Consider the following 27,757-nt stretch of genomic DNA (forward strand, 5'->3'; position numbering starts at 1 on the left):
GAAAAAGATGAGAGAAAGTGTTTTGGAAACCTCGAAACAATTTATTGAGTTGCTTTATACAAGATTCAACAATTTCCACACCACCCCTAACACCAACATAGTAGCTGCACAAAAGCCACAGCCCCTCTCACACCTAAGAAACGGCCACGCCCCAGTTAAGTGCTCGGAGACGTTGCTGCACCAAGGAAACCCCTGCAGCTGCTGCAGCCCCCAGGACCCGGAGCCCCCTCTGCCCCACTCTCCGCTGCAGCCGTAACCTTGCCATGGCTGTTTAATCATTCACTCTTTCAAGATCACAAATAAAGCATAAACAAGAAAAAGAAATCTCAAACTCCCCATCAAATAAACATTTCCCTGAGGCAAGAAGCATCACTAGATTCCTAAAAATGAGGGTTACCTGCTCCAGCTGCACACTCAGTGGTAGGTAAAGGGGGGTACTGGGGGGAAAAGGAGAGGGACTGGACTGGACCTGGGAGGCTCACGGGCAGAGAAGCCCGGGGAGTTCCCACTGCTCAGCACTCATGGATGGCCCCGCTCGGCTTTGCACTCAGCAATACAAATCTCTTCTTTGGCTCTTTTGCTACTACCTAAGACTATTCTGTAAACAAACTGGAAATCCAAGTTGCAAAAAATATATATAATAAGGGGATAAGGAATCCACTTAGCCCAATGTGAAACACATACTGATTCTTACATAAAAAAAGCAGTCAGAGCAGAGGCCTGGCCGAATAGCTGATGGACGGTCTTGTTCCCCTGGAAGGAAACAAGGAAGGCCGGCAAACCGCTACACGAATTATGAGTTACGAAGCGTTGTGCCCTGGGAGTCAGAAACCAAAGAGCTCCTAGTGTCTTCACACAGGTTTGCATTCTGAAGAAGTTGCTTATTTTTTCCATATTTGAAAAAACTTAGCTGGACCAACCAGTTCAAGTACACCTTGTGGCACGGACTTCAAGGGTGGGCAAACGCTCTAAGCGCCTTGAGAAACAGCCACTGGCTTAGCATGAGCTGCTTGGTGACTTGGGATCTGGAATCGCGCTCCTAGTCGGTCTCTGATCCACTCTCCAAGCTCGTCTGCATGCCACCCTAAGTCAATGCAGAGCCCCAGGGCTTGGAGAGGCAGCCCCTGGGCTTCAAGACCGGGTTCTACACGACAGGCATGTCACAGAGGCCTGTTACTGCAGCTCTGGGGATGATTAAGAGAACAAACTGGAATGTCTACCCATGACCTGGAACCCCTCGGATCCTCTGCCCACAAAGAGATGAAGAAGGGCTTTGGGGCTCTGGAGTCCACCGGCATGAATTCTGGGAAAACAAAACTGGGCCCTGGCTGACTTGGGAACTGGGTTTTCAGGACGGCACAGATTATTATGTGCAACCACAAAAACTCAAAACTGGCTATGTCTTCTTAAGTACAGACATATCTTTAAAAAAGGCCCTTATCTGAGACCCACTCAGAGGGCTGAAATGGATGTTGTCTAATTCTGCTCCACCATAAAGGCACTGGAATTATATCTTCCTATAATACGACATGCGAAGAACAGTCCCATTCTATCCAATGCATTTAATGGTAATGAGGAAAACTGAGCCAAAAATAAGTGTTTTAAAAATCCTATCACAATGGTTGAATCTACAAAGATCTTTTCTCTAAAAGAGCTTCATTGTCATGTTAAGAGGAGAAACTGGCCCCCCCTACAAGGAACACATGTCAGGTGTTCTTGATATTTTTTCAGAGAGACAAGGTCAGTCTCGGAGCTGTGGCTTCAGCTGAGTTTTTGTCCTGCTGAGTACACAGCGTGAGGATGGGACAGACACCATGAGCCATCCCAGCGATCCTACTGTGGCCAGAAGGTGCCCCTGTCCAGAAGGGCCATGAGGTACTCTGACCAGATACCAAGGGGGTTGGGCAGATTTAAACAGGGGTACGTGCCACTCTGCCACGCCACTGGAGCTGGGAACACACAGGCCCTCCCCCGCACCACAGCCCAGTGGCCCCATCCTAGGAGCTGCCCCTCTGATGATTGTCCAGCAACAGAGCCACAAGGCCCAGAGCACCAGGTAAGGAAGTGCCTCCTGAGACGCATGGGGCTGCTCCCTAATTGGGGGCACATCAGAAGTGCCAAGAAATGCTCCACTTAGACTCACGCCTTCTCCAGAAGAATGCCAACTGGCAGAAAGAGTGCAGTGAAGATCCATCTCTGAGGTCTCCACGTCCAGCTCCCACCCAGACCTAAGTCAGTCAAGCCTTTCCTCTGAAGGTATCACAATTTTCGTGGTACACTGGGCCCTTTCCCATGAAGTTGAGAAGCATCTGGAAAAGAATAAGCAAAAACAGGATATAAGTCTTTCAGTATCTCAGATTTCCGTGAGGCAGCAATAACCAAACATCAAGGGGATCACTTCTTAAGAAGCAAAAGCCCCTGAGCTCTGAGTGTTCTGAGACTCAAGTCAAAGAACATTCGAGTGGTCATTGGAGCACACTGCTACATGGATCAGACTGCAAAGTATGTGGGACACACTGAACACTGGGAAGGCAGGGGGCTGCTGTGTACAGCGTTCCCAGAACAGTGACTCTTGTTACACTACTTGGGTTGCTTTGATTCTCCAGCCAGGAGACTGGGACTCTGCGGGGAGGCCTGGTGATGCACTGAGCTCAAGGTAGCAGTGACCACTCTCCCCGCAAAGGGCCTCAGGCCCTAGAGAGACAGGATTGCAAAAGCACTAGCGTTCCAAGTCCATACAGGAAAAGAAAGGAAAGCAGACACACATCACATGGCTGAAATGAGCAGACAGCTTTTCATTTATAACCACTCAATTTAACCCCACAAACAGAAGTCCAAACAGAAGTCCATCTAAAGAAGAGAAGAAAAGCTTACTTGGAAAAACCTGCTTTAGCGTCATTGCTTTTCTGACAGCCTTTCAGTGCCCAGAGAAAAACAGGAAAGAAACAGTACAACCATCTTCTTCCTCTTTTTTTGTATGTGTGAGCTAAAAATAGCATAGACCCACAGCCAGGTTTCCTATGGCTCGTCAATTATTTTGTTTCTATGCTTGAAAGAGTAATGTTCCCAAAAGCAAGTAGATGCAGCACAATCTCTTTCTAAAACAACACAAACTCTCACCTAGGTGATTCTGTAATCCACCAGTTTGTGGAGTAAGTACATTGCCTTTTACCACTTCTCCAGAAAAAGAGAGGCGCTGACTGTTGATACAGGCCTAGCCCCTCACTGTATCTCAGTGATCCATTCTCACCCAACCGGGAGAGAGTTGCCAAGATGGCCTCTCTCGTCCACTGTGACTACTTTAGCCTCAAACACGTGCACCAAGGAGCCCATGCCAGGTAAAGAGCCTGACATGGACTTGAGAGAAGCTGTAGCTAAGTGCTCAACCCTGTCGGTCACAGACGCACAGCCCAGGTGATGGTGCCTTGCCTTTTTGCCTTGCCCAGCACAAGTCCCCAGGGCTACCCAAGGGCCAGCTTCCTTGAAAATGTCTCTCCCCTGACCAATGTAGCCCCCCTGGTCAGTTCTGGAGCAGGTGTAGGGTAGTAAGAAGAGCAGCAGCAATGAGGCTTAGCACCACAATTCCATCAGGTAAAGAGTAAACAGAAGAGACAAGGTCCCAGAACAGGGCGAGGCCAATCCATTGAACACAAAGGTGATAACCTGGACACCTGTGCCTTCTCCTGGGCTAGCAAAAGATCCATAAACCCAGGGCTGTCAGAGGCTCCCTAGTCTTCAGAGCCACTGCTCCACAGAGAGGGAGAACAAGAGAAGAAAGGGAGCACTGGCCAAATCCCTGAAAGCTGCCCCTCCCTCGGATGTATGCTAACATCTGACATAAGGTATCCTGCCTGAAAACCTACCACTGTAATCTCTCTCTGCTATTTGGCTTTTATTTGAACTAAATTGGGAGAGCCTTCTTAAACTGGTAATACTTGGAAGGTACACCAGCACGAATTTAAAGGCTTTGCAGTGCTCCAGCTGGTCCTTGGAAGAGACACACCACCACTACCCTCCTGTTGTTTGTTTTTTTTTTTTAAGGCAGTACTGGGAATTGAACCTAGGACCGCGTACATGGGAAGCAGGCACTCTAACCACTAAGCTAAACCCACTCCCTGCTCCTGCTTTTTTACATTAAAATGAAGAGGAGAAGTGGAAGAAGGCTGGGAATTCCTGCCTCTTACACAGGCCACCACAACTCCCTGTACTAGCAACCTCTGATCACACAGGGTGACAATCTAAGGAGTAAGGCTGACCCGTAGCAGTCCCAAGGTGGGGGACCAGGGAAAATTTCAAAGTGGTAGATCCCTGTGTCATTCTCTACACACACACAAAGCCAAAGACTCAAAGGACAAGCCAAGAGGACAACACAGTGATGATAATTTGAAGACACTGAAATATCTGGCACCAGACAAGGCATCTAATGGGTGCAGGGGGAAGTGACGCACAATGCAGGTGACAGACTGGCCATCAGACAATTACCTGGCAGACTCTGTGGAATATGGGTAGACAAGGCAGCGTGTGGGAGAGGCGCTGCATGGTGCGGGCTGGAATGCAAGCCAGCCAGAAGACCTAAGAGAGAAACAGAGAAAGGAGGGGGAGAAAAGAACAAAACACACACATTGAAGACAGGAACACAAGAGCAGCTTGGCCGTCAATAGCCCCCAACAACCTACTGGACCAGTTCTGGGTTAAAAAGCCCAAACGGGAGGGGATCACCAAGGTTCCCAGGAAACGTCCCCATGGTCACACAGTAGAGACAGGGACGTACACACCAACAGCACACACAACAGAACCCATCAGCATAGCTCAGAGGTGCACCTCCTGCAGCTCTGAAGTGACAGGAGGAGGGAAGAGAAGCACTTACTGTGGCTGAGGCCATGGTGGAAAGTCCCAGGGGCAGGCCCTGTGACGATGGCATCCTTGGAGACCCCTGCTTTGGCAGAGGAGTCGGCACTGAAGGAGAGCACATGAAGAGGAAACGGGACAGGGGCTATAATGCCCAGAGAGTTCGAGTTCATGGCCCCAGGCAGCTTTGGGCTGCTGGACTTGTAGGAAGGAGACAGCAGGTTTAAGGGAGAGGAGCTGGTTAGCAGCACAGCCCCACTCGTTCCTTTCTGGGGAGGAAACACAGCAAAGGGATCAAAACTCCAGAACTGTTCACAACTCACTCACAAAACAAACCTATTACCACCCAGGACGCGGACACACACGTGTCAAATCCCTCCTACTCTGCAGCCAAAGAAAGAAATGAGGACGGTTTCTATGACTTAACGTGGAATCGTTTCCAGGATACACTGTTATACGCCATTCATTTTAAAAGCAGAGTATTAAATATGGCTCCTTTTTGTAAGGAAAATATTATAGATGTACATAAACTTACATACATACATGTAAATGTACATGTTTATAAACATGCACTCATGCTTATACATAAAATATATATTTGTATGTAATTATTTTTAAAGAGGAAAAGAAAAAATAACCCAGAAACTAATAATAGTCACCTTATATGGGTGGCAGAAACAGGGAAAAGGGAACTGAGACTTCTCTGAACATACTTTTCTATAGTTTCATCTTTGCAACCATTTAGTTGTTTTACATATTGGAAGAAAAAAAAAAAGAAGAAAAAGCTCTCTCCCATTTCCCACACTTGCTTCCAAACTTCTGGTAATCACTGAGGCCAGACTCATTAGCTGCTCTGTCAAATTGGCTTTGACCTGCAGATTCCTTCAAACCCAATCACGAGAATCACTTTTAGAAGGTAATGATATTCCTGGGCTGTGAAAGTCTCCACATAGGGAACAATCTTACAGGTCATAAAATTTCCTTTCACTTGTTTGGAGAGGTGGACAGATAAGAGGTTACAAAAGCCGAGTTCTGCAGTTCACTCGCTGCTGCACATATCACCCTTCCCTACAGACACAGGTGCTGACTAGTCCTTCCACTCTGCTCTTCCGTCTAAGAAGAAGGTCCAGGCTATCCTGGGATTCCTGTCACCAGAAAAGGAAGGGCCTGAAACAGGCAGCCCAGTCCTCCTGATTTACGAGCTCACTGCTCCTACCTGACCTTCATTTTCAGATCTTTCTCAAGTCAGGATGACATAAGCAGCCCTCTGCTCAAGACCCCCTAGGGGACTGCTCTGCCAGGGTACTCACTGGCAAGGAGGTAGACGGCACCACATTGCTAACCGCAGAGGGCTTCAGGGAGGAGGTCAGTAACTTGGCCACTCCCTGGGTTCCCCCGCCAGAATCTCCATTTGGACCACCTGGAGGTGCCACCAGCGTCAGTTTCTGGGAAACAGGAGGCTTTTTCACTGCTGAGCTTGGGACGGGCCGGTGGCTGGGCTGTCCAGTGGAGGGAGGCTGCACGCCTGGAAGCAGGTTCCCAGAAGCAGAACTCTGGACTGGCATCCCTCCGGAGGAAGAGCTGCCGGAAGCAACCCCGTGTTTGGAGAGTGAGCCGGCAAAGGGAGTGCTCCTGTAAAGTGGCCCTGAAGAGCTGGCTGCATGCTGTTTTGCTGCTTGGCTCAGGGATGTGGAAGGTGAGCCTGGGTTCTTATGAGAGCTGCTGCTGGGGGCGGGCGTGCCCCCTGAAGAGGATGATGTGGAGGGATGGAAGCTCTGGCCTTTGGTCGCCGTCTTTACCAGCTGGAGGAGGGAACGATGACACTGGGGGGAGGGAGCCTTGGGGCCTTGGAGCTTACTGGCAAGCGGGGCTGGGGGAGTGAAGCTCTTCTGCTGAGCGCCTGCATGAAGGACTTTAACTTGGGGGCCAGGCGCTGGAGCTGCCACCTGGGGTCCGTGAGACGTCCGTGGCAAACTGTGGTGTTTTGCCTTGGGCTGGTGCACCTCTGGCAGGCTCTTACTGAGGGGACCCTGACAGGACAGCTCTTTGTAGCCAGAACTCTCTGTTTTTTTCTCCTGAGAGGACTGCCCCAGTGCCAGAGCCTGTTCAGCCAGAAAATTGAGGGGTGACTGCAGAGAGCTAGAGGGTAGTGGAGCAGAAGGGATGGGCTTCGGAAAGTTCCTTTTTTCTTCTGTACATATGACACCTGCGATTTTTTCTGCAGGCACTTTTGAGGGTACAGGCAATGTGAATTCAGAGCTCCCACTTGCTCTGCTATTCAATACAGCCAATTCCTTAGACACGGCTTCCAATGAGGAGGCTGAATTACGGATTAAGTCCTCATCCAAGGAGTCTTCCAGATTGATGGGAGCAGGATTAGCAAGGCTGCCAGATGTCTGAGATGGGAGCTCCCTGTTTGCAGCCCCGATGCTCAGGCCTCCTCCCTGATGTTCTGAAGGCAAAGCAATGGGACCACCGATCTGGCCTGACGGAATGGAAACCTTTTTATCAGGCTTAGTAGATGATTCCTAAAGAAAAGCAGAAATGCTGATGTTGAGACAGGCCCACAATTGCCAACAACGGCCCTGTTCTGGGGCCTCCCTGTATACTTTCACAAGGGACAGAGAGAGCAAGCACCACAATGCTGCACCTTTTACCTCCACCTCCCCCATGCCTGTTTGGTGGGCGGGAGCACACGAGCATCCAGTGAGACTTTTACCCTCCATGCTTGAAAATGCTCAAGGCTCAAGCAAAGGGCCACTGTGCCTATAAACACTCTTGAGATGCTGCTAGCCTCAACTGGGAATGAGAAGCACCTTGAATTAGCTTTCTTTTTCTCCTGAGTCTAGGTTCTTGGGAACAGAACTCATCTATCTGATTGCTCCTGTATCCCAAGCGCTTAACACAGTGTGTCTGAGACATGGCAGGAGCTCAGAAGAGACTGAAGAGTAAATGACCTGGAAGTGGACTTGGCTCAATGGATAGAGCATTCGCCTACCACATGGGAGGTCCGTGGTTCAAACCCAGGGCATCCTTGACCCACGTGGAGCTGGCCCATGTGCAGTGCTGATGTGCGCAAGGAGTGCTGTGCCACGCAGGGCCCCGTGTAGGGGAACCCCATGCACAAGAAGTGCGCCCCGTAAGGGGAGCCGCCCAGCGCGAAAGAAAGTTCAGCCTGCCCAGGAGTGGTGCCGCACACATGAAGAGCTGATGCAGCAAGATGACACAGATTCCTGGTGCTGCTGACAAGAATAGAAGCAAACACAGAAGAACACACAAGAACACACAGCAAATGGACAGAGAGCACAGACAACTGGGATGGGGGCAGAGAGGAGAGAAATAAATAAAAATAAATAAAACTTAAAAAAAAAAAAAGAGCAAATGACCTGAGGGGAGCGGATGTAGCTCAAGTGGTTGAGCTCCTGCTTCCCATGTATGAGGTCCTGGGTTCAATCCCTGGTACCTCCTAAAAAAAACCATATAACAAAAAAAAAACAACTCACTGGGAAGCCAGTACCACACACACACAAAATAAATGAGCTGCAACCCCTTTCTCCCAGCTTTTTGGTACCACAAAGGGGACCACCAAGCCTTGTGAACCTGTAAGCGTGTTGGTGAAAGAGCATTTCTGCCCCCTTGAGAGGTTCAGTGTCTACAGTGGTGTTCAGTCTCTACTCGCATCCCCAGTCCCTACACTTTCTTCCACTTCTGCCACATAAACTCAACAAAAGCAACCCTTCCTTTCTGTTGTAGCTCAGACTATACTACACTTGGCTAGGAGTATACTTTCTTCATAAAAAGATGATATATTGTCCCAGCATAATGCTTTTGTGTCAGAAAGGGCTCTTTGTTCCCAAAGGGCTGTCAAGTAGACCTTGTTCCAGCCCCAAAACAACCCAGGCACTGTGCCAGGTGAGCACAACTGTAGACCTGGGGTCAGAGGGGGCTAGGTGGCCTGGCTTGGGTCTCTCCCCTGCCAACACAGGCCCCGGCCCCTGCAGTGGGCCAGACTGCCTCATGGTATAACCTTAAGGGTCATGTCCTGAAGAGCTGTCCCCAGACGTAGCAAAGCTCAGGAGCTGCCATGGTCACTCAAGAGTTTTCACCAGATGGACCAGAGAGAGATTAGGGAGGACAAATGGCACATAACCTGAGCAGGCTAACTCACCTTCAATTTGATTTTAGGAGGAACTATTACTTTCTTCTTGGTCCTGTCCAAAGGAATGAAAAAAAAGTTTAGAGGAAATCCTGAAAGAAATAAAAACAAGAGCAGCCCCAAGAAGAACACTGAGATACTTACAGGATTGAGGTCAGGTGCCCGTGGCCTCGTCTGCTTTCCTTGAACAGAGTCCTGAAAGAACCAGAGCACACTGGGCAGTTTTCATATGCCCTTGGAGGCAGGGACTCTGCTTCTAGCGCTTCTCCTGTCCCCAGTACTCAGTGGCTATTACCCACTAGGTGTCAGCTGCCCGGTCAGCCTAATTATTGGGGAGAAGATTGAAAGGGGCTGCATTGGCAACCCACAAGCCAAGAGACTAGTCTTTACCAAGAAAAGCTATAGCTCTGTCCCCAAGACCACATCATTTGTCCAAATCACAGATGAATCTGGCCCAATCAAGAAAACCAGAGGATTTGGCTCAACCGATAGAGTGTCCGCCTACCACATGGGAGGTCCAAGGTTCAAACTCCGGGCCTCCTGACCCATGTGATGAGCTGGTCCACGCACAGTGCTGATGTGCACCAGGAGTGCCCTGCCATGCAGGGGTGCCCCCACATAGGGGAGCCCCACGCGCAAGGAGTACACCCCGCAAGGAGAGCTGCCCAGCGTGAAAAAAAGTGCAGTTTGCCCAGGAGTGGCACCGCACAAGCGGAGAGCTGATGCAGCAAGATGACACAACAAAAAGAGACACAGATTCCGCATGCCGCTGACAAGAATACAAGTGAACACAGAAGAACACAAAGCAAAAGGACAGAGAGAGCAGACAACTGGGGTGGGGGCAGGCAGGGAAGGGGAGAGAAATAAATTAAAAATAAATCTTAAAAAAAAAAAAAAGAAAGAAAACCAGCCTGACCGCATTTTCCCTGTCCTGAAGACATATTCCATTCATGGGAAACTATGTAATTCAAAGTGCCTCTAAGTAATGAAAATGTTCTAAAATTCACTAGGCTGATAACAGTACAATTCTGTGATAAAAAGGAGAGCTACAAAGTGTACACTTGGAATGGAATGCACAAAGCATGGCACTGTACAACATGGAATTCAGTGGATGATGGACTGTGGTTAACAGGACAAATACAGTAAGTTTTTTCACAAATGATAACAAATATATAATACTAACATAGAACATTAATAATTGGATGGGTTGGGGAAAAATAGAGCAAATGTATGAACTAGTTAGTATTAAATTTTTGATGATGCTTTTTTTAAAAGAATATACTAGGAATTGAACCCAGAACCTTGCACATGGGAAGTAGGTGCTCAACCACTGGAGCTACACCTGCCCCCTAACGAAACTCTGTCATAGTTAGTAACAAATGTTTTATAACAAGGCAAGGTATTGGTGGTAGGGAGATGTATGGGAGCCTTGTACAATGATATTCGTGTTTTGGAAACTCACAGACTTTAACATACACTTGTTTACATGTGTTCATGTATGGATGATTTACTTTAATAAAATTTCATTAAAAACAAAAAACGAAGTGCCTCTGAGACAGAGGTCAGGCTGCACTTAACTCCAGTAAGGAGTCAGCCCTGCTCCTTACAAGTGAGACCTCTATCAGAGCATTAAGACATTCCCAAGAGGTATCTGCCCCTCAACTTCTAAAAGGAGCCATGATTTCAGAACAAGAAGTACAGATCAAGATGGGAAGAGCATGCAGCCAACCTCAAACTGAAGCAGGCCAAAGAATGACAAAGACAAAACTGACAGATCACTTCCCTTCTTCACAGTCACCAGTATGCCCCCAAATTACTCAGGTGGGATCAGAGTCTAGTCATTCAGACAACACATCCCCGAGGACCCCGTTGGCCTGCAACAGAAGCAACCCTCAAATAATCCCGAATGCATTAATGCCCCAGCTCCCCACTACAACCTGACCATCAGCAGCTCGCCGCCCTCACCTGGCCTGCATCCAGCCTTTGGGCCAGAGAGGTTTGACTTCAGCATCTAGAAATGCCTTCACGTAGTCCTCCAAAGACTGGGCTTTGTTCCTCCCCAGATCATAGCTCTCCAGTTTTATCTTCACCACTTGGCAGAGCAGCTCCCTGAGGAGGAAGTGGAAATCAGAAACTTCAAACTACCCCAGTGCTTCTTTAAGGTTTCAATCATGTGCTCTCAGCAGCCCTGATTAAAGTAAATGATTCTAACCATCATTAGAAATATGGGGACATGCTCACACACCATCCCCACAAACCCTACAATGAGACAAAGTCCCAGTTTGGGCACACCTGATTTCATCATTCCATTGGAATTTCTTCCGGGGCCCCATGATCCGTCTGCCCCCCTTTTCTTCATCTTCTTCCTCATCAGAACAAATCCGTTCTCTCTGCTCCTTGTCTTTCTCCTCTTCCAGCATCCTGCAGGGCAAAGAAAATTAAGTGGGACCCAGAGGTCGACAAAAGAACTGCTTCTTTTTTCCAATCTCTCAGTAACTGGAACTTCTAAGATGAGAAGGTGAAAATGATGAACAAGAGCCAAGAGTCTCACTTGGAAATGTAAAGCTGAGAAGTGTAAAGAGAAGGAAAGAGACAGGAGACTAGAATAATGTCGGGCAAAAGCGACAGGAAGCACTTACTTAGCAACCTTTGCTTGCGTGTGTGCCTGGCATTCGTCCTGGTACTTGGCCATCTGCTCTGGCATCACCCTGCCAATGGCTTCTTTAAGCTTCTGGAGAGGCTCCTTCAGACGCCCGCCCTGCAGAGAATGTTTTACAAACCACAGGCCTGGATTAAGCAGCACTTTTCATCTTAAGGAATGATCAGCTGAGGCAATGCTGCAGCAGGTGGGGCAACTATGAAGGCAGTCACCCCCTCGGGTGGGCAAAGAAGCCAATGTGCTCCACTCCAAAACCACCCACCTGTTCGTAGAGATGCAGTTTCCGAGCCCGTTTGACTAGGGTGTCCTTGCTGCAGGGCAGGAACGAAGCGAGATAGGCATACACCCCTGAACGGATCTGGCTACTCAGCTCCCGAGTTTGCACCTCTATGCTAAAGAACACAACAGAGTCACAGAATGGTCTGCAGCTCCCTGCAACTTCTTTCACAAGAGGCTTAGAGAAAAGCGAGGAGCCAAAGCAGGTCAAACATTACCTGGTAGGTCACACACTGAAACTGAGGGGCCAATGCAAAAGGCCTTCAGTAATCAACAAACAGAACTCCCAAACCCGTGAGCTTGGCAAGGTAAAGCTGGTATAGACTCATGTCAAACAAGACCAAGTCAAAGGGAGGCAAAACAAAAACAGAGCGCAAGAGAACAAGCTCTGAAGTACTAAATTTCATAAGTTAGAAAAAGAAAAAAGCTTTCAAAATGGAAAGTAATGTTATTTGAAGTCAACAGGAAATACTTTCTACCATCTTTTTTTTTTTCCAGTTCCCAGTTCTACTCATGATTATAAAGTCAGGGAAATCCTCACTGGTTTCCTAGCTAGACAACCAGGAAAAGATTATCTTCAATGCCTTGAGCTTTCTGTATTTGACCTGTTCAAGTAGGTTCCTTGTTGACACAAATCTCTCAACTATGCTGACCCTCAGGTACTCTTTGTAGCCTATGCTTACTTATTACTTATCCAAGGGGCCCACACAGATCCTCACCAGGCAAGGCCACGTGCTAGAAAACTCTTGAGTCTTGACAAGTGTACATGTGCAAAATCCTCAGTTGTTGAGAGACAAACTTCCTCCACTGCTTAATGCAACTGGGAGAAAAGTTGGCAAAACTGGAAAGCCAGATACAAACAATCTGGTTTGGAGTTTATATGTTTGGGTTTTTCTTTTTTGTTTTTTTTGCTTTTAAACCCAATTTAGACAGTGCAGTGTCTGAGGTTCAGGTATTTGGGAGAAGTGCTACAGGATGATGAAGGCTGGCAGGAGTGAGGGTAAGAAAGAGACTGATGAGGGACCCTGCGGACACCCCATGGGAGAGCAGACCACCGAGACTTCACGGAGTCCACTTGCACGGTCTGGTACTTCTCTTCCATTTCACACTCTCCAAGACATCTCTCTCAACAGGCCATGACTATTACTATTATGTACAGTGCTCTAACAATGTCCACTGCCTAAGACTAATAAGGGCTATCATTTTCTGGAGACAAATATTCAGTGTCTCTTTAAAAAAATAAAATAAAACAATGAAAACGTATTAATCCAATTTTCCAGTTATCTTTTGAGTGGTCACCTTTACGGAGTTTAATTTGTTACTCTCCGCCAGTCTATATCCCTCCAAACAATCCACCCCGAGCCTGCTCAACCCAGGCATGGTGACAGCAGATACAGACAACCAAACAAGATACTCACTCTAATAGGATGCCATTGATATCCTGAGTGAAGAATTTCTGTTTGCTCTCTCCCTCCGCAGCTCGGGCAGCCTGGTTCACATCAGACAGGAACACCTGTTAGTGCACTGACACTCACAGACCCTCACCCTCACCCACAGGCACAAAGAGGAATCAGTCCATAAAGAACATCTGTCAATAAAACCCTCACCACGACCTTCCCCACTCTGCCTTAATCCCAGATTAAGTTCACCTGTGATCAATATTCTCCAGCCATAGTAACATCCAGCTCTTTTCAAATGCTGCTGAAGCATCTATGGACCGTCTACGTTCATCCCAGGATTTAAAACAACAGTCACATAAAAGAAAATCAGAGTCAAAGCAATCATGATGCATCTGGCACAGAGGTCAATTCAGCAGCTCCCTCACTCCTATGCCCAGAACTCTATCAACTAAACCATGAAACAGATTTTCCTATATATACAGTGCAAAAACAATTTTCAAAATACCTACAAAATTTGAAGGCCTTTCTCCATATACAGACACACACACACACAAAACACAAAAAAACAAACTATGTACAGCTTTAGCATTTAAATGACATTATCCTTCTCTAAAAATTCATAATGTACTTGCAGCAATCATAAACTATCACATAGTCCATTTGACAGACTTACGCACCTTACTACCTACCTACTTATGCAAGATCGCAGGAAGTTATTAGGTTACTCTACTGCCTTTTTTTTTTTTTTTTTTTGCTTCCCACAGTTAACACTCTGGAGAGCAGCAAGCTTGAAGAACCTGGAGCAACTGGAGCAGGCAGCCAAGGCACTGAGGGCAGAAGGCAGAAAAGCAGACCCTGCAAAGTCTCTCTAACCAGAGGTTCTCATACTTGACTGGTTACGGAAATCACCTGGGGAGCCACCCCCACCCACCCCAGACCAGTTAAATCAGAATCTCTGGGGGTGAGGCCCAAGAATCAATATTGTTAAAAAGTGTCCAGAGCATAAGCACTCTTTAAAAATTACTCTGCTGACTATGTGCCGGCAGAGTTGAGAGTACTGATCTAAACGCCACAGTTGCTCATCTGAAGGCTTCAGGCAAAATAAAGTTTCTGAAGTCAGACTTGCTATACAATCATGATGACAGACAAGGACTCCAAGGTGACTGGGAGGAAGGAATCAACCCTGCTCAGGCCTTCTGAAACCACTGACACTGCTAATCACCCTCCACCTCAATTGTTCCACCTTGGCTTCCTCTTAATGCATTCTCTGGGTTCTCTTCCAACCTCTCCCACTGCCCCCAAGGTTTAATCTAGAACACACTTCTCCCAATAACCTCTTACCCCTCATGACTTCAAAATAACAGAGAGGCATGGAGGTCTCTCAAATCTAAACCTCTAGTTCTAAACCCTCTTTTCTAAGCTCAGGACCAGAATTTCCAACGACCTCATAGACGTCTATGATTGGATGATCTTCTGGTATACAAACTTAACTGAAACCATGTCCACTAGTTTCTCCCCCACGTCTGCTCTTCCTCCTGTTTCCCAGTCCCAATAACAGCACTCACATCCTTAAATCCTTGTATTCTCCCTTCTTTAGAACCCTTCAGAGGCTTCTCTTCAGCCTAGAATCAAACCCAAACTCCTCAGGGAATTTAGGGTCTCCAGGACCCAGCCCCAGCCTTCCACTTCAGCACCCATCTCACATCACATTCTAACAACCTGTCCACCCTCGGCTCTGTGCCCTGGCTTACCATAGCCATCGCCCAAGACAGGATGGGGGTGCTGGTCAACCCCATTGCCTCCAGTCCAATTCCTATGTTCTCCCAAGAGTTTCTCTTTTATACTTCAGGCAAAATGCTGTCTGACCTTATATATCTTTAATCTGGCCATCCAAACATCACAGAGCTTATTTCATTTTGCTTAGTCCTAGAGTCAGTTGTTTATCTATCAGTCCATTTATATAATAAGCTCATTGAGGACAAGAACTGAGTTGCATTCACCAACGTATTTCCCACAACTGCCTATCACATAATAGATACTTAGTAAATGTTGGCTGAGTGAATGAATGCATGAACAAAAAGAGATATACTGAAAGAATGCAAATTAAGAACAGCTTAAACTGAGCAATCGAAAATAACTTGGAGGAGAACCAGGAAGATGGTGGCAGAGTAAGGAGCTCCTAGAGTCAGCTCCTGCTACAGGGCAGTTAGCAAACACCCAGAGCTCTCTGGAGGTAGCTGAAGCACCTGTTTTGGGGCTCCAGGAGGCCAGAAGAGCATCTTGCAATGTCTTTGGGAGAGTGGAAGGAGGAAACTGCCTGTCTGCAGAGAAGATTCATAAGTAGAGGGCTCCACGCCCCGGAGGCCAGTGCCCATCCTCCACTGGAGGCGCAAGCTGCCTTGGGAACTGTACCACTGCTGGAACTGAAAGCTCCACTTTCCCAAAAAGGGGGAGGAAGAGACGGTTGGGCACCAATTTCAGCTATGAGGAAATTCAGTGGGCTACAGTTGATCCTGAGAACAGCTAAGGTTTGAGCCTGTCCAGGTCAGAAAGAGGCTGGGAGCCGCCATCTTAACTCCGCACCTGGCACAAGGGGAAGCAGGGCGGACTGAAAATCCCAGTGCTGGTGGGGACCAGCTTCTTCCCATTCAGGTCAGACTACAGGTCTAGCCTAGGCCCTACTGTCACCTCCAGCAAGGAGAAAGTTGCGGGGACCTGCGCCAGCCTCTCCAGGAAATTACCGGCCAAGCCGAGGAGGCCGGTGATTGTCCGACTCTGGCAGCACGAGCTGCTACAGGCCCCAGGAGCGCTCTGTGACAGGAATGAGCCGCCCCAGGCCCCAGGAGCACTCTGTGACAGGAATTGGAAGCTCCATTTCCCAGAAACAGGAGAGGAGGAGACGGTTGGCTGCCGATTTCGGCTACTGATTGGGAGACTTAGCTGGCTAAGAGATAACCCTGGGAACAGGGGGGTGAGAACCAGTCCAAGTTAGAAAGAGGACAGTAGCTGCCACTCTGACTCCGCCCCCAGCCTGAGCGGAAGCCGGGCTGACTGAAACTCTGACTGAATTGCTCAGTGTCAGCAGGAACCAGTTTCTTTCATGCATATCAGCCTGCAGCCAGCCTAGGCTTCAACCCCATCTCTGGTGGGGAGGAGGCTGAGGAGCCCTGCACCAGCCTATACAGATAACTGCAGGGAACTTTGGCAGGCATAGACTGAAAATCAGAAGTCTACCAGGGCAACAGCGGTCATCTTGGAACCACACTGTATAGACTGCTGCCCACACCTGCAGCTCCATCCCTGCCCCAGGCAGGGGAGAAAGAGATGTGAAGCTTCATCAGTCTCTCTGGGCAACTACAGTCTAGGCCTGCATGAAGATTATTCCACATAGCTGTTACTCTGTCCCTATCCCTGGCAAGGGAGAAAGTTGGAAGAAGATTCATTGGTCCCTGGTGCAATGAGGGCAGCTTGAGCCTCCACAGTTTACAGCACCAACCACATGCTTGGCTCCTACTGCATAACCAGCAAGGGAGAAACAATAGGAAGCCCTAAACTAAAGAGAAAAACTGCATCCAGAATAAATACTCTAGTAAGCCAGATGCAAAGACACCAACAAAAAAATTACAATCCACACCAAGAAACAGGAAGCTATGGCCCAGTTAAAGGAACAAGATAAGCCTCCAGATGACATAAAGGAGTTAAGACAACTAATTATAGATGTTCAAACGAATCTCCTTCATAAATTCGATGAGATGGTTAAAGAGATGAAGGATATTAAGAAGACATTGGATGAGCACACAGAAGAATTTGAAAGCATACATAGAAAAATAGCAGATCTTATGGGAATGAAAGGTAGAATCAATGAAATTTTAAAAACATTGGAATCATATAAAAGCAGATTTGAGGAGGGAGAAGAAAGGATTGGTGAGCTTGAAGAAATGGCCTCTGAAAGTGAACGTACAAAAGAACAGATGAAGAAAAGAATGGAAAAAATTGAACAAGGTCTCGGGGAACTAAATGACAGCAAAAGGCATGCAAACATACGTGTCATGGGTGTCCCAGAAGGAGAAGAGAAGGGAAAAGGGACAGAAGGAATATGTGAAGAAATAATGGTAGAAAATTTCCCAACCCTACTGAAGGATATAGATATCCCTGTCCAAGAAGCACAACGTACCCCCATCCAAAAAGAATCCAATAGACCAACTCCAACACACATATTCATCAGAATGTCAAAGGCCAAAGACAAAGAGAGAATTCGGAGAGCAGCAAGAGAAAAGCAATGCATAACATATGAGGGATATCCAATAAGATTAAGTGCTGATTTCTCACCAGAAACCATGGAGGTAAGAAGACAGTGGTCTGATATATTTAAGATACTACAAAAGAAAAACTTCCAGCCAAGAATCTTATATCTTTCAAAAATGAGGGCGAGGGAAGCGGACTTGGACCAGCGGTTAGGGCATCCGTCTACCACATGGGAGGTCTGCAATTCAAACCCTGGGCCGCCCTGACCCGTGTGGAGCTGGCCCATGTGCAGTGCTGATGGGCGCAAGGAGTGCCATGCCACGCAGGGGTGTCCCCGTGTGAGGAAGCCCCACACGCAAGGAGTGTGCCCCATAAGGAGAGCTGCCCAGCGCGAAAGAAGTGCAGCCTGCCCAAGAATGGCGCCACACACACGGAGAGCTGACACAAGATGACACAACAAAAAGAAACAGATTCCCATGCCGCTGACAACAAGAGAAACAGAAGTGGACAAAGAAAAACACGCAGCAAATAGACACAAAGAACAGACAACTGGGGGGGGGGGGGGCGCGAGAAATAAATATTAAAAAAAAAAAAGAGGGCGAAATTAGAATATTCACAGATAAACAGAAACTGAGAGAACTTCTAAGCAAGAGACCAGAATTTTATTTTATTATTAAAGGGTGTGATAGAGCCTGAAAAGAAAAGGAAGGAGAGAGAGGCCTGGAAGAGAGTCTAGAAATGAAGATTATATCAATAAAAGTAACTAAAAGTGTCAAAAAGAGTGGTGAAAATAAAATGACAGATAAAACTCAAACAGGAATAAATTTAACCAATGATGTAAAGCACTTGTATTCAGAAAACTGCAACTCAATGTTAAATTTAAAAAGCTCTAAATAACTGGAAGAACCTTCCATGCTCATGGACTGGAAGAATAAATATCATTAAGATGTCAATTCTACTCAAATTGATACACAGATTTAATAAAAATGCCACCAGCATTAAAGAAAAAATTGAAAACACAATCACTGAATTTATTTGGCAGGGTAAGGAGTCCTGAATGGCCAAAAACATGATAAAAAGGAAAAGCAAACCCTCATCTCCAGACTTTAAATCATAAAACCTACCTATAGTGGTAAAAACAGCATGGTACTGGCCTAAAGACAGACACAATAGACCAACGGAACCAAATTTATGGTTCAGAAACAGGCCGTCACAGGTATGGTCAAGTGATTTTTGACTAGCCTGTCAAATTCACACCGCTCGGGCAGAACAATCCATTCAACAAATGGTGCTAAAAGAACTGAACATCCATAGCTGAAAGAAGGAGGGAGGACCCCTATATCACACCTTATCCAAAAATTAACTCAAAATGGATCAAAAAACTAAAAATAAAAGAACCATAAAACTTCTATAAGAAATTATTGGAAAATACCTTCAAGAGCTGGTAGTAGGTAGATTTTTAAAGGAGATAAGAGAAGGACTGAGTGGACTACTGATATTTAATGTACGTAGAAGTTTTAATCAGCCTTAATGTAAAAGTGTGGAAATGTATAGAGTGGATGGTAACACACAGTAACAGCTAGTTTATAAATGGGGATGTGACTGAAAATGGTAGTCTAGTTATGTAAATCCAATCGACAGAATGCTTGAGAATAATCTAAGAACTGGACAGCACAGTAAGCCAAGAGGTGGGTGAGAATTGTGGTTGATGGTACCGATTCAAGAGTGTCCTTTGGTAGCTAGAACAAATGTATATCACTACTGCGGGGTGTTGGAATGTGGAGAAGTATGGGAAAAACAGAGCTGGAGTGACCTATAGACTGTGGTTAGTAGTAGTAATAGTCTTGCATCCATGCAAAAGATGTATGTGTTGATACAGAGGCAGTATGGAAAATGTGAGCCAAATGTACACTATGGACATGGTAATAATCAGATGATTATTATTTTATCTGTAGCAAATGACACACCACATTGTGGTGTGTTGATGGAGGGGTGTTGTTTGGGAATTCTGAACATGTGTATGATTGTTTTATAAGTTTACAACTTCTGTCATAACAAATATATTTTAAAAATAATAGGGTGGGTTGGGGGAAAAACACACCAAATGTAAGATAAGGACTATGATTAGTAGTAAGAGGGAGGGGTATTGTTTGGGAATTCTGCACATGTGCACGACTGTTTTATAAGTTTACAACTTCTGTCATAAAAAATATATTTAAAAAAATAATAATAGGGTGGGATGGGGGAAAAACACACCAAATATAAGATAAGAACTATGATTAGTAGTAAGATTTTGACAGTGTTCTTTCATAGTTTATAACAAATGTCTCATGACAATGCAAGGTGTTGGTGAAGAGTTGATGTATGGGACCCCTGTATGATGTTATGCATGTTTGATTTGTAAATTCACAACTTTTACTATACACTTAATTGTTTAAGTATGTTCATATATAAATGATATAAAGATAATCAGATTGGTTAGGGAAAAAATACTTTGTTTAGTAGTAATATTTTGACAATGCTCTAATTATTAAAAACGTTTAAAAACAATGCAAGTTATTGGTGGTAGGGTGAGATGTTATATACATTTGTTTGATGTTGTGTGTGTTTGTTTTGTAAGTTCACAACTATTATACATTTATTGTTTATATACATTTACATGTGAGTGATATATATCAATGAATTTAAAAATAATAACAACAACTTGGAGAGAGCAGATATGGCTCAAGAGGTTGAGCACTGCTTCCCACATGGGAGGGTCCCAGGTTCCGTCCCTGGTGCCTCCTAAAAATAAAAAACAAACAAAAAAACCAGCTCAGGGGAGACAATGTGGCTCAGTGATTGAGCACTGGGCTTCCATATATCAAAGCCCCGGGTTCAATCCCCAGCCCCGCAATCTCAGAAAAAAAACAAGAAAACAAAAAAAAACAACCCAACTTGAAGCGGAGCAGGTGTAGCTCAGCTGAATGCCTGCTTTGCTTGTACAAGTTGCTAGGGTCACTCCCCAGTACCTCCTAAAGAAAATAATATATAGTATTATCAATACCTGTGATGTTGTCACCACTAGAAATAAGTATTTTTTAAAAACCCAAGAGAAACTTAATAACTTAAATAAGTTGGAAAAGAAGCAAAACTCAAGCTTCTGAAGGCCCTTTGGCTAGAGGAAAGCCCATAGGCATGAGATGGAAAGGGGGTGGAGCAGATGAGTCACAGAAGAAGGGAAATGGATGCTGTTTTAACCCACTTGCCTGCCAATTTCTCCTACTTTCAGAAGCATTCAGAATTCTAACCTATGCATTTTCAGTGTACTGGAATTGTGATTGTGTGAGCAAATAAAATTGAGTAATTCGTCTGCTTAGGCTTATACTGCTAGTTATAAGATCCTGAAGCACCTTCACATTAATTCAACCTAATTACTTTATTATGTATTTCAACTGCCCCACCATCTGTCAGACCCATCAATAGCTTGTTTCAAATAAAACATTTCTAGATAACCATTTCTCCAATACTTTAGAAGCTTTCTGCCCATTTAATCTTTTAAAAGATTGTTTCTTCTGAAGTGCATAGGCAATATCTCTGAAGGTCATGTTTAATACTGATGATAATCAAGCATTGCATTTTAAAATAATCTGTTTAAAAGAACTGGATATATATCTGACAGTCTTTCAGAAGCAAGGTCCTTCAAAACCAAGAAGAGACACCCTTGTCCCAGAAGCTATATAAATCCATTAATCCTAAACTAACTAGTAAAAGAAGCTAAACTAAGTACCACATCAGGAAGACTTACAATAGTTCCAAGAGCCTTTTAATGCATTGTTTTATTTATTATAAGAAATGCCACTTGTAACCTTTCAGCACCGACATCAGAATCTTACATACTATACCTGTTTTTACTGAACAAAACCAAATCTGGTATGCTTTTCTTTTTTCAAAAAGTTCATACAGGCTGGGTTTTCCCTCTTCCTTATTTTTCTTGGATCCATCCCCTTTCCTGGAATCCTCTGGGGTGTAAGGGCTCTAACTCTATAGAAAGGTAAGCTGTTGAGGAGGCAGAAGGGGTGGTGACATGGGGTCTGATTCCTTGCTGTTCTTAGTATTATTCCCACTCACCTTGACTGAAGAGGACTGAGAGAGACCTGGGTCGTCAGGCTGAGAGGCTCCAAAAAGACAACAATCCAAAGGGGCACAAACCTACGCTTTTTTTTTTTTAAGTTTTTTTTTATTCTCCCCCCGCAGTTGCCTGCTCTCTATGTCCATTTGCTGTGTGCTCTTCTGTGACCACTTCTCCTACGCCTTCTTAACACCTGCATGTTCCAACCACCAAGACAAAAGACGCAATCGATGCATATTAAGAGAAGATGGGGTAAGCCAGTCAAGTCCAATCACTGGATTAACTGGGACACATAAAAATGTATGATACAAGAAGGAATAAAAACATGGGATAGCATGAGAAGAAAACAAACACTGAACAGGCATCTACCATCTCAGGAAATAAATCTAATTTTTGCTTCCTATGAAGAATGTGTTTTTCTGGAGGGGATTGGTATGTATCAGATGAGAATCAGCTTAGGTACTGTGGACAACTGCAAACCACCAACTCCTTCCTAGCATGGAGCACTCCCCGCCTGGAGAGGTGGCCTCTAGCTCCCCAACCCTTGGGTTTGGCCTGCTCTTGTGACTCACTTTGAACAGTAGAGGGTGGTAGAAGTGACATTAAACATAGAACATCTAAGGCTAGACCTTAAGGGCAGCATCCTTCCACCTCAGCCATCCTGAGAAGCCCTGAAGAAGCCCTGGAAGAAGCAAGTGGGGACAGAGGACCAGCCACCCCTGGGCCCAACCAACCTGCCAGCTGAGGGTAGCACATAACACACCAGGTAACACCAGAAAAGGAACCACCAGCCAACTCACAGAATTAGGAGAAATAGAATAGATGGCTGTTTTAAGTCATTGAACTTTTGGGATGGTTCTTCAGACGGCAATAGAAACTGAAACGTGAACCATTTAGGGCCAAGATTTAAAAACTAACCAATATTATTATAAAAACAAAGGAAACAGGGAAGAGAAAAAATAAGGGCAGTGAAAAACAAAATGATGAAACAATAACACTACTAATATTACAGTTATAAACATCAAGTTTAATTTAAGCTTTAAAAATGCAATGTGGGGAGTAGAGGTGCTCAGGCTGTTGGGCACTCACCTCTCATGTGAGAGGTTCTGGGTTAGGTTCCCGGTGCCTCCTGGAGAAGGCACGCAAACAATGAGCAAACCACCTGGGGGAGGGGGGATAAATAAAAGAAAAATATAGTAAATAGGTAAATCTTTTTTTTTTTTAAATGCAATGTTCAGGGAGTGGATGTGGCTTGAGCAGCTGAGCACCTGCTTCCCACATGGGAGGTCCTGGGTTTGATCCCTGGTGCCTCCTAAGAAAACAAACAAACAAATGAAAAAAACAATTCAGGGAAGCCAATGTGGCTCAGTGGCTGAGCACCAGCTTCCCACACAGAAGGTGGGCTCAATCCCTCGCCCCAGTACCTCAAAAAAAAAAAAAAAAAAAGCAATGTACATTCAAGATCTAGGACAGGGCCCCTCATTAGAGACCCAAATATCTATTCTTGACTTAGGAAATTATATGCAATTTTTTTGTGTACACATGCATTTTTTTTTTTCCAGGGAAGAATTTCTCTCCTAACAGATTCTCAAAAGGATCTGGGTAGGGCACTCACATATCTAGGAAGAAGCATTACATGGAAGACTACATATTCCCAAGCACACTGCCCTGGTTGGAACAGAGCACCTGGGGATCCATTGGTGTGGCATTAAGTAACTTTCTAAACTAAGTCTTCTTTTTGATGCAACCATTAAAAATGGTGAGGGCTTTGTAGTAATATTAAGTGAAAAGAACAAGAAACAATTCTTCGCAACCATAATGACAACTGTGTAAAAACATACACAGAGGCTAGAAAGGAATATGCAAACTGAAAGTAGTTTTTACATTGGTGGGATGACAGGTAATTTCCATACACTTTCCACCCCATTTTCCAAAGTTTTTTAATGCTATTACAGGAGAAGATCAGGTAATGACTAAGTGTCAGTTTCATACTTCAATGTTATATTTTCAAACTAGTAAGCCAAAATCTCTCCTGGTTGCCACCTCACCATCAGGACCCAGTCTAGCTTTGTTTGGGATCTTAAAGCCTATCTCTGTCAAGCAGTCACAGATAACCAAGACTTAACATTTAACTGAAGGATCGCTTGCTAACCATTTGTCCACTAAGTGGACTCTGGGAAGTGAGGATTTCTTGCATCACATACAGCACTGTTTCATATTATACCATTTCACTTCCACTAAATTTGCCAATATCTTTCCCAAGAAAATGAAATGATAAGTATAAGTTATCAGACTAGAACACAACCTATGGCAAGGCAGGGAAAACATCCAAGAATTGTTTTGAATATCTTCTATAAAAAGCAATAGACTGTCACATAGACCTTACTTATCTAATAAGATTTTCAGAAGCTACAAAACAATTTGATTGCAAACTGTAGGAGTTTTTAAAAGAATAAGGAGTAATTTTTTTTTTAACCCTGATTCCAAGAGGCAAAAGTAGCACAGTATGCTCAAAGATAGCAAGTTCAGGTTTAACTGCTTCCACCTTAACGTGACATTAAGATACACTCAGAATCCCTGACACAGCACAATTCACTGAAATCATTACATTCGTATAGAATACTTACGAGCAACACTACACACAGGCTAATGAGGAAGGGCTGGAGATTTAAATAAGATTATTTACATCATATATTTTAATATTTTTTGAAGTGAGAAAACCATTTGTAGCATTGGTCCTTTATATTTCACCCTGCCCTAAAACACAGGGATATTACACATAAGGAAATACTGTGGAGAATCTCTGAGATTAAACTAACAGCTATAGACTGTAAGTGTCAATGGAGATGGCGTTAAAGTCACGGTGCCTCAAATAAACTAAAAGGTAAATGTTATCACAGTGTTGCTCTTGCTTTTAAAGGGACATGGACAGCATTTAAAATTAAGCATTTTATTTATCCCAATTTTCAGGCATTCCTGATTATACTACCTAAGTTGATGATTTGTGAATCAAGGCAGCAACTGAAATCTAGCTGCAATTAAGTATACACTTTCTGTGTACCTTACATATTTGCAAATCTTTGTATATTTTCATGACATTCAAAAGTATATTAGGGAAGCGGACTTGGCCCAATGGATTAGGGCATCCACCTACCACATGGGAGGTCTGCAGTTCAAATCCTGGGCCTCCTTGACCCATGTGGAGCTGGCCCATGTGCAGTACTGATGCACACAAGGAATGCTGTGCCATGCAGGGGTGTCCCCCGTGTAGGGAAGCCCCACACGCAAGGAGTGTGCCCTGTGAGAAGAGCTGCCCAGCGCAAAAGAAAGTGCAGCCTGCCCAAGAATGGCACCGCACACAAGGAGAACTGACACAAGAGGCGCAACAAAAAGAAACACAGATTCCCGGTGCCACTGATAAGGATAGAAGTGGTTACAGAAGAACACACAGCGAATGGACACAGAGAGCAGACAACTGCAGGGAGGGGGGGAAGGGAAGGGGAGAAAAATAAATGTTTTAAAAAGATTTTTAAAAAAAAGGTATATTAAAGAGTTGAATATCTGCCTCAGCTGGCTGCTGGTAAAATAAGCGTCAGTCAGTAGCACAAAAGGAACAATAGTCTGTGGAAAAGGAACTGACAGGCAGAAAACAGAAGGAGAGAAAAATCTCCCTAGAAGAAAGTAAATTCTCCAGGAATGAAGGAACCAGGAACGGCCTTAAAGATGCTATGCTGCCTGATGGGCAAAGCTTTACTCTAAGTTTTCTCACACAGGAATAAGAAGAGAGCTTAGGAAAAGTATAGGCTTCAACTGCCCACTTACTAAGGGTCTCTCTGGGCAGTACAGAACCAGTATTCCAGGAAAGCCTGATCACACAATGCCACCATACCTGAGCCAGCTCCTTAATGCGCTTTTCCAGGGGTGCTGTCAGGCCTTCAGGGAGGGAAGAGGGTTGCCTGAATTCCGGGTCCAATCCCACTCCAAGAGAGTTGCTTTCCTCATCCACGTCACAGAAGGGGCTCCCTTCTGGAGACTCGCTGAGCAGCTGCTCCAAGTCCAAGTCAGTCAGTGAGTCCATGGCAGTGGCTGCCTGAAGCAAGTCGTTGTCGGAAGCAGAGCCGAAGAGTGAAAGCAAGGGGTCAGAGGTGCTTTCCAACTCCCGCAGGCCCTGAGCTTCCGTGGATGAGACCGTTAAAGGCTTATGCTCCTCATCCCTCTTTTTCTGAGCTTCTTTCTCCTTCTGAAATTTCTTTAACATTTCTTTAACACTTAAAGCCCCAGAGTATTTCTTTTTCTTTTTCTCCTTACTGGCATTGAGGGCTGTGAAGCTGTAAGCAAGGGAGAAATGGGTTACTCAGGCTGCAGAACACCTCAAAAGGGAAATCCAGAGCACCTCATCTACTCCCATTGCCACAGTCCCCAGGAGGGCCGCACCATCACAAGTCCGCCCTCCTCTGGGCACACAGAGCTTGATACCAAAGCTTGAAATTTAATGCAGGTTAGCAAAACAATGTCATATAACACTAAATACCTAATGGGCTTTCAGAAACCACTTCCAGGCTAAAATAAAAACTTGCAAAATAAAAACGTGGGGGCAAGAAAAATATTTAAAGTGAGAAAGCAGGAGCAGCAGAGAACAGCACCAACTTAAGCTGCTGGGGTGAAACTAAGCAAAGAAAAGGAAGCGTGACCACAGAAGACAAAGAGAAAGAGCGGAGAGAGAAAGAACTGGGGCAGAAACAGAGGTGCCCAAGAGAACGAGAAACTCAATCAAAAAGTGACAGAAAGAGCCACCAACAATCACAGTGGAACAAAGGAAACTCTGGTATCTGATACAGAGACGGAGGAATGGCACTGCGGGAAGCGGAAGGGAGATGGCAAGGCCAAGCCCTGCTGCCTCTCCAGAAACTGGGATCCCAGGTGTCCCACCCTAGCAGTTCAGACTGGATCCTAGCAAAGAAGCTGCTGCCTCTCACCCGGCTTTGGAAAACTTGGACTTCTTCGATTTCTTCTCCTTGTCGTAAGTGTCATCTTTTTTCTTCTTCTTTATCTTTTCACCACCTTCCTTCAACTTCCGCTTCTGAGAATTAAAGACAAGGCACAGTTACACAGCTCCCTAACTCAGGGAGCAAGTACACTACACAGCACTGGCCTTGCCCTATGAAAACGTTAAGTTTGGTCCCTGACATGGAACCACAAAACCACAAACGCACAGTATTTCAATCCTACATTCCTACTGACAGTGTCTCCTGGAAACACCTGGGGCTGAGGCAACAGTGGGACCTCCTTCTGTCTGAGAAGAAACCTTTCCAGATTGAAACGAACTTCCAAAAAGCAGCAGGGTGTAAACAAGCCACGTGTCTGTGGGCTGTATCTCTTATTTTTAACACACAGGCAGAGGCAGATATGTTTTTAAGCATGATCTTCAGGTTAGTTTGTTTTCATGGGGTTGGCAGCCCTTGGACAAAGTCCTCTGCATGTCCACAGAAGAGACACAGCCAGCTGGCAGACACTTCCCTCACTCCACACCCTTCCAGAGGCCCTCGAGAAACTAACCCTGCTGGTTGCTGGGACGCCAGTGTGATGTGAACACAGTGACAAGAGCTGAACAGAGCCCTCCAACCTCACATGAGGAGGTACACAGCTCATTTCTTCCTACCGGTCTCGGGAGGAACCCTAAATGGTTGCATATTCTGGGGGGGGTCAACTACTGACCTTATATGGTCACATGAAAAAGCATTCCTAGAAACCTTAAACGCAAGCAACATTCTAACCTTTGGGGACTTTTTCTTCTTTTCTTTAATGAAATCATCCTCAGATTCTGATGCTTGTCTAAACTGCAGGGTTCCTGAGTTAATGTAAAATCCTCCATACTTTGTAGTCAAAGAAGCTGGAACAAGCTCATCATACTGAAGGAGAGAAAACAAATGGTCAGCTCCAAATTCTGGTGCTCTATTCCAAGGTGTAAAACAGACATTACTGTGTTTCTCGGTCACATTTCTGACAGCGTGCTAGGACAACCTTTCTGGTCAATCATAAATGTCAGAGCTAGGTGGTTTTTT

General features: G+C 45.3%; 1 protein-coding gene across 4 annotated transcripts in view; it reads right to left on the minus strand.

The window, feature by feature from the left end:
- Positions 1-20: 20 nt before the first annotated feature.
- Positions 21-27,757, minus strand: part of UBN1 (ubinuclein 1) — a 35,737-nt gene continuing 8,000 nt past the window's right edge. For 2 of the 4 annotated variants that reach the window (XM_058286528.2, XM_004452208.4), the window contains 14 exons: positions 27,470-27,604; positions 26,672-26,775; positions 25,585-26,023; positions 13,358-13,428; positions 11,926-12,055; positions 11,644-11,762; positions 11,297-11,425; positions 10,970-11,113; positions 9,149-9,199; positions 9,017-9,059; positions 6,159-7,376; positions 4,868-5,117; positions 4,483-4,572; positions 21-2,309 (listed from right to left, as the gene is read on the minus strand). In XM_058286528.2, the coding sequence (XP_058142511.1) occupies positions 2,260-2,309; positions 4,483-4,572; positions 4,868-5,117; positions 6,159-7,376; positions 9,017-9,059; positions 9,149-9,199; positions 10,970-11,113; positions 11,297-11,425; positions 11,644-11,762; positions 11,926-12,055; positions 13,358-13,428; positions 25,585-26,023; positions 26,672-26,775; positions 27,470-27,604 (2,973 nt within the window). In that variant the 3' untranslated portion in view covers positions 21-2,259. Of the gene's footprint in view, positions 2,310-4,482; positions 4,573-4,867; positions 5,118-5,507; positions 7,377-9,016; positions 9,060-9,148; positions 9,200-10,969; positions 11,114-11,296; positions 11,426-11,643; positions 11,763-11,925; positions 12,056-13,357; positions 13,429-25,584; positions 26,024-26,671; positions 26,776-27,469; positions 27,605-27,757 lie in introns of all 4 variants that reach the window. The other 2 variants (XR_011647228.1, XM_058286527.2) reach the window with 2 other exon arrangements.

Source organism: Dasypus novemcinctus, chromosome 23, assembly GCF_030445035.2.
Source record: "Dasypus novemcinctus isolate mDasNov1 chromosome 23, mDasNov1.1.hap2, whole genome shotgun sequence".
In the NCBI taxonomy this organism is placed as follows: domain Eukaryota; kingdom Metazoa; phylum Chordata; class Mammalia; order Cingulata; family Dasypodidae; genus Dasypus; species Dasypus novemcinctus.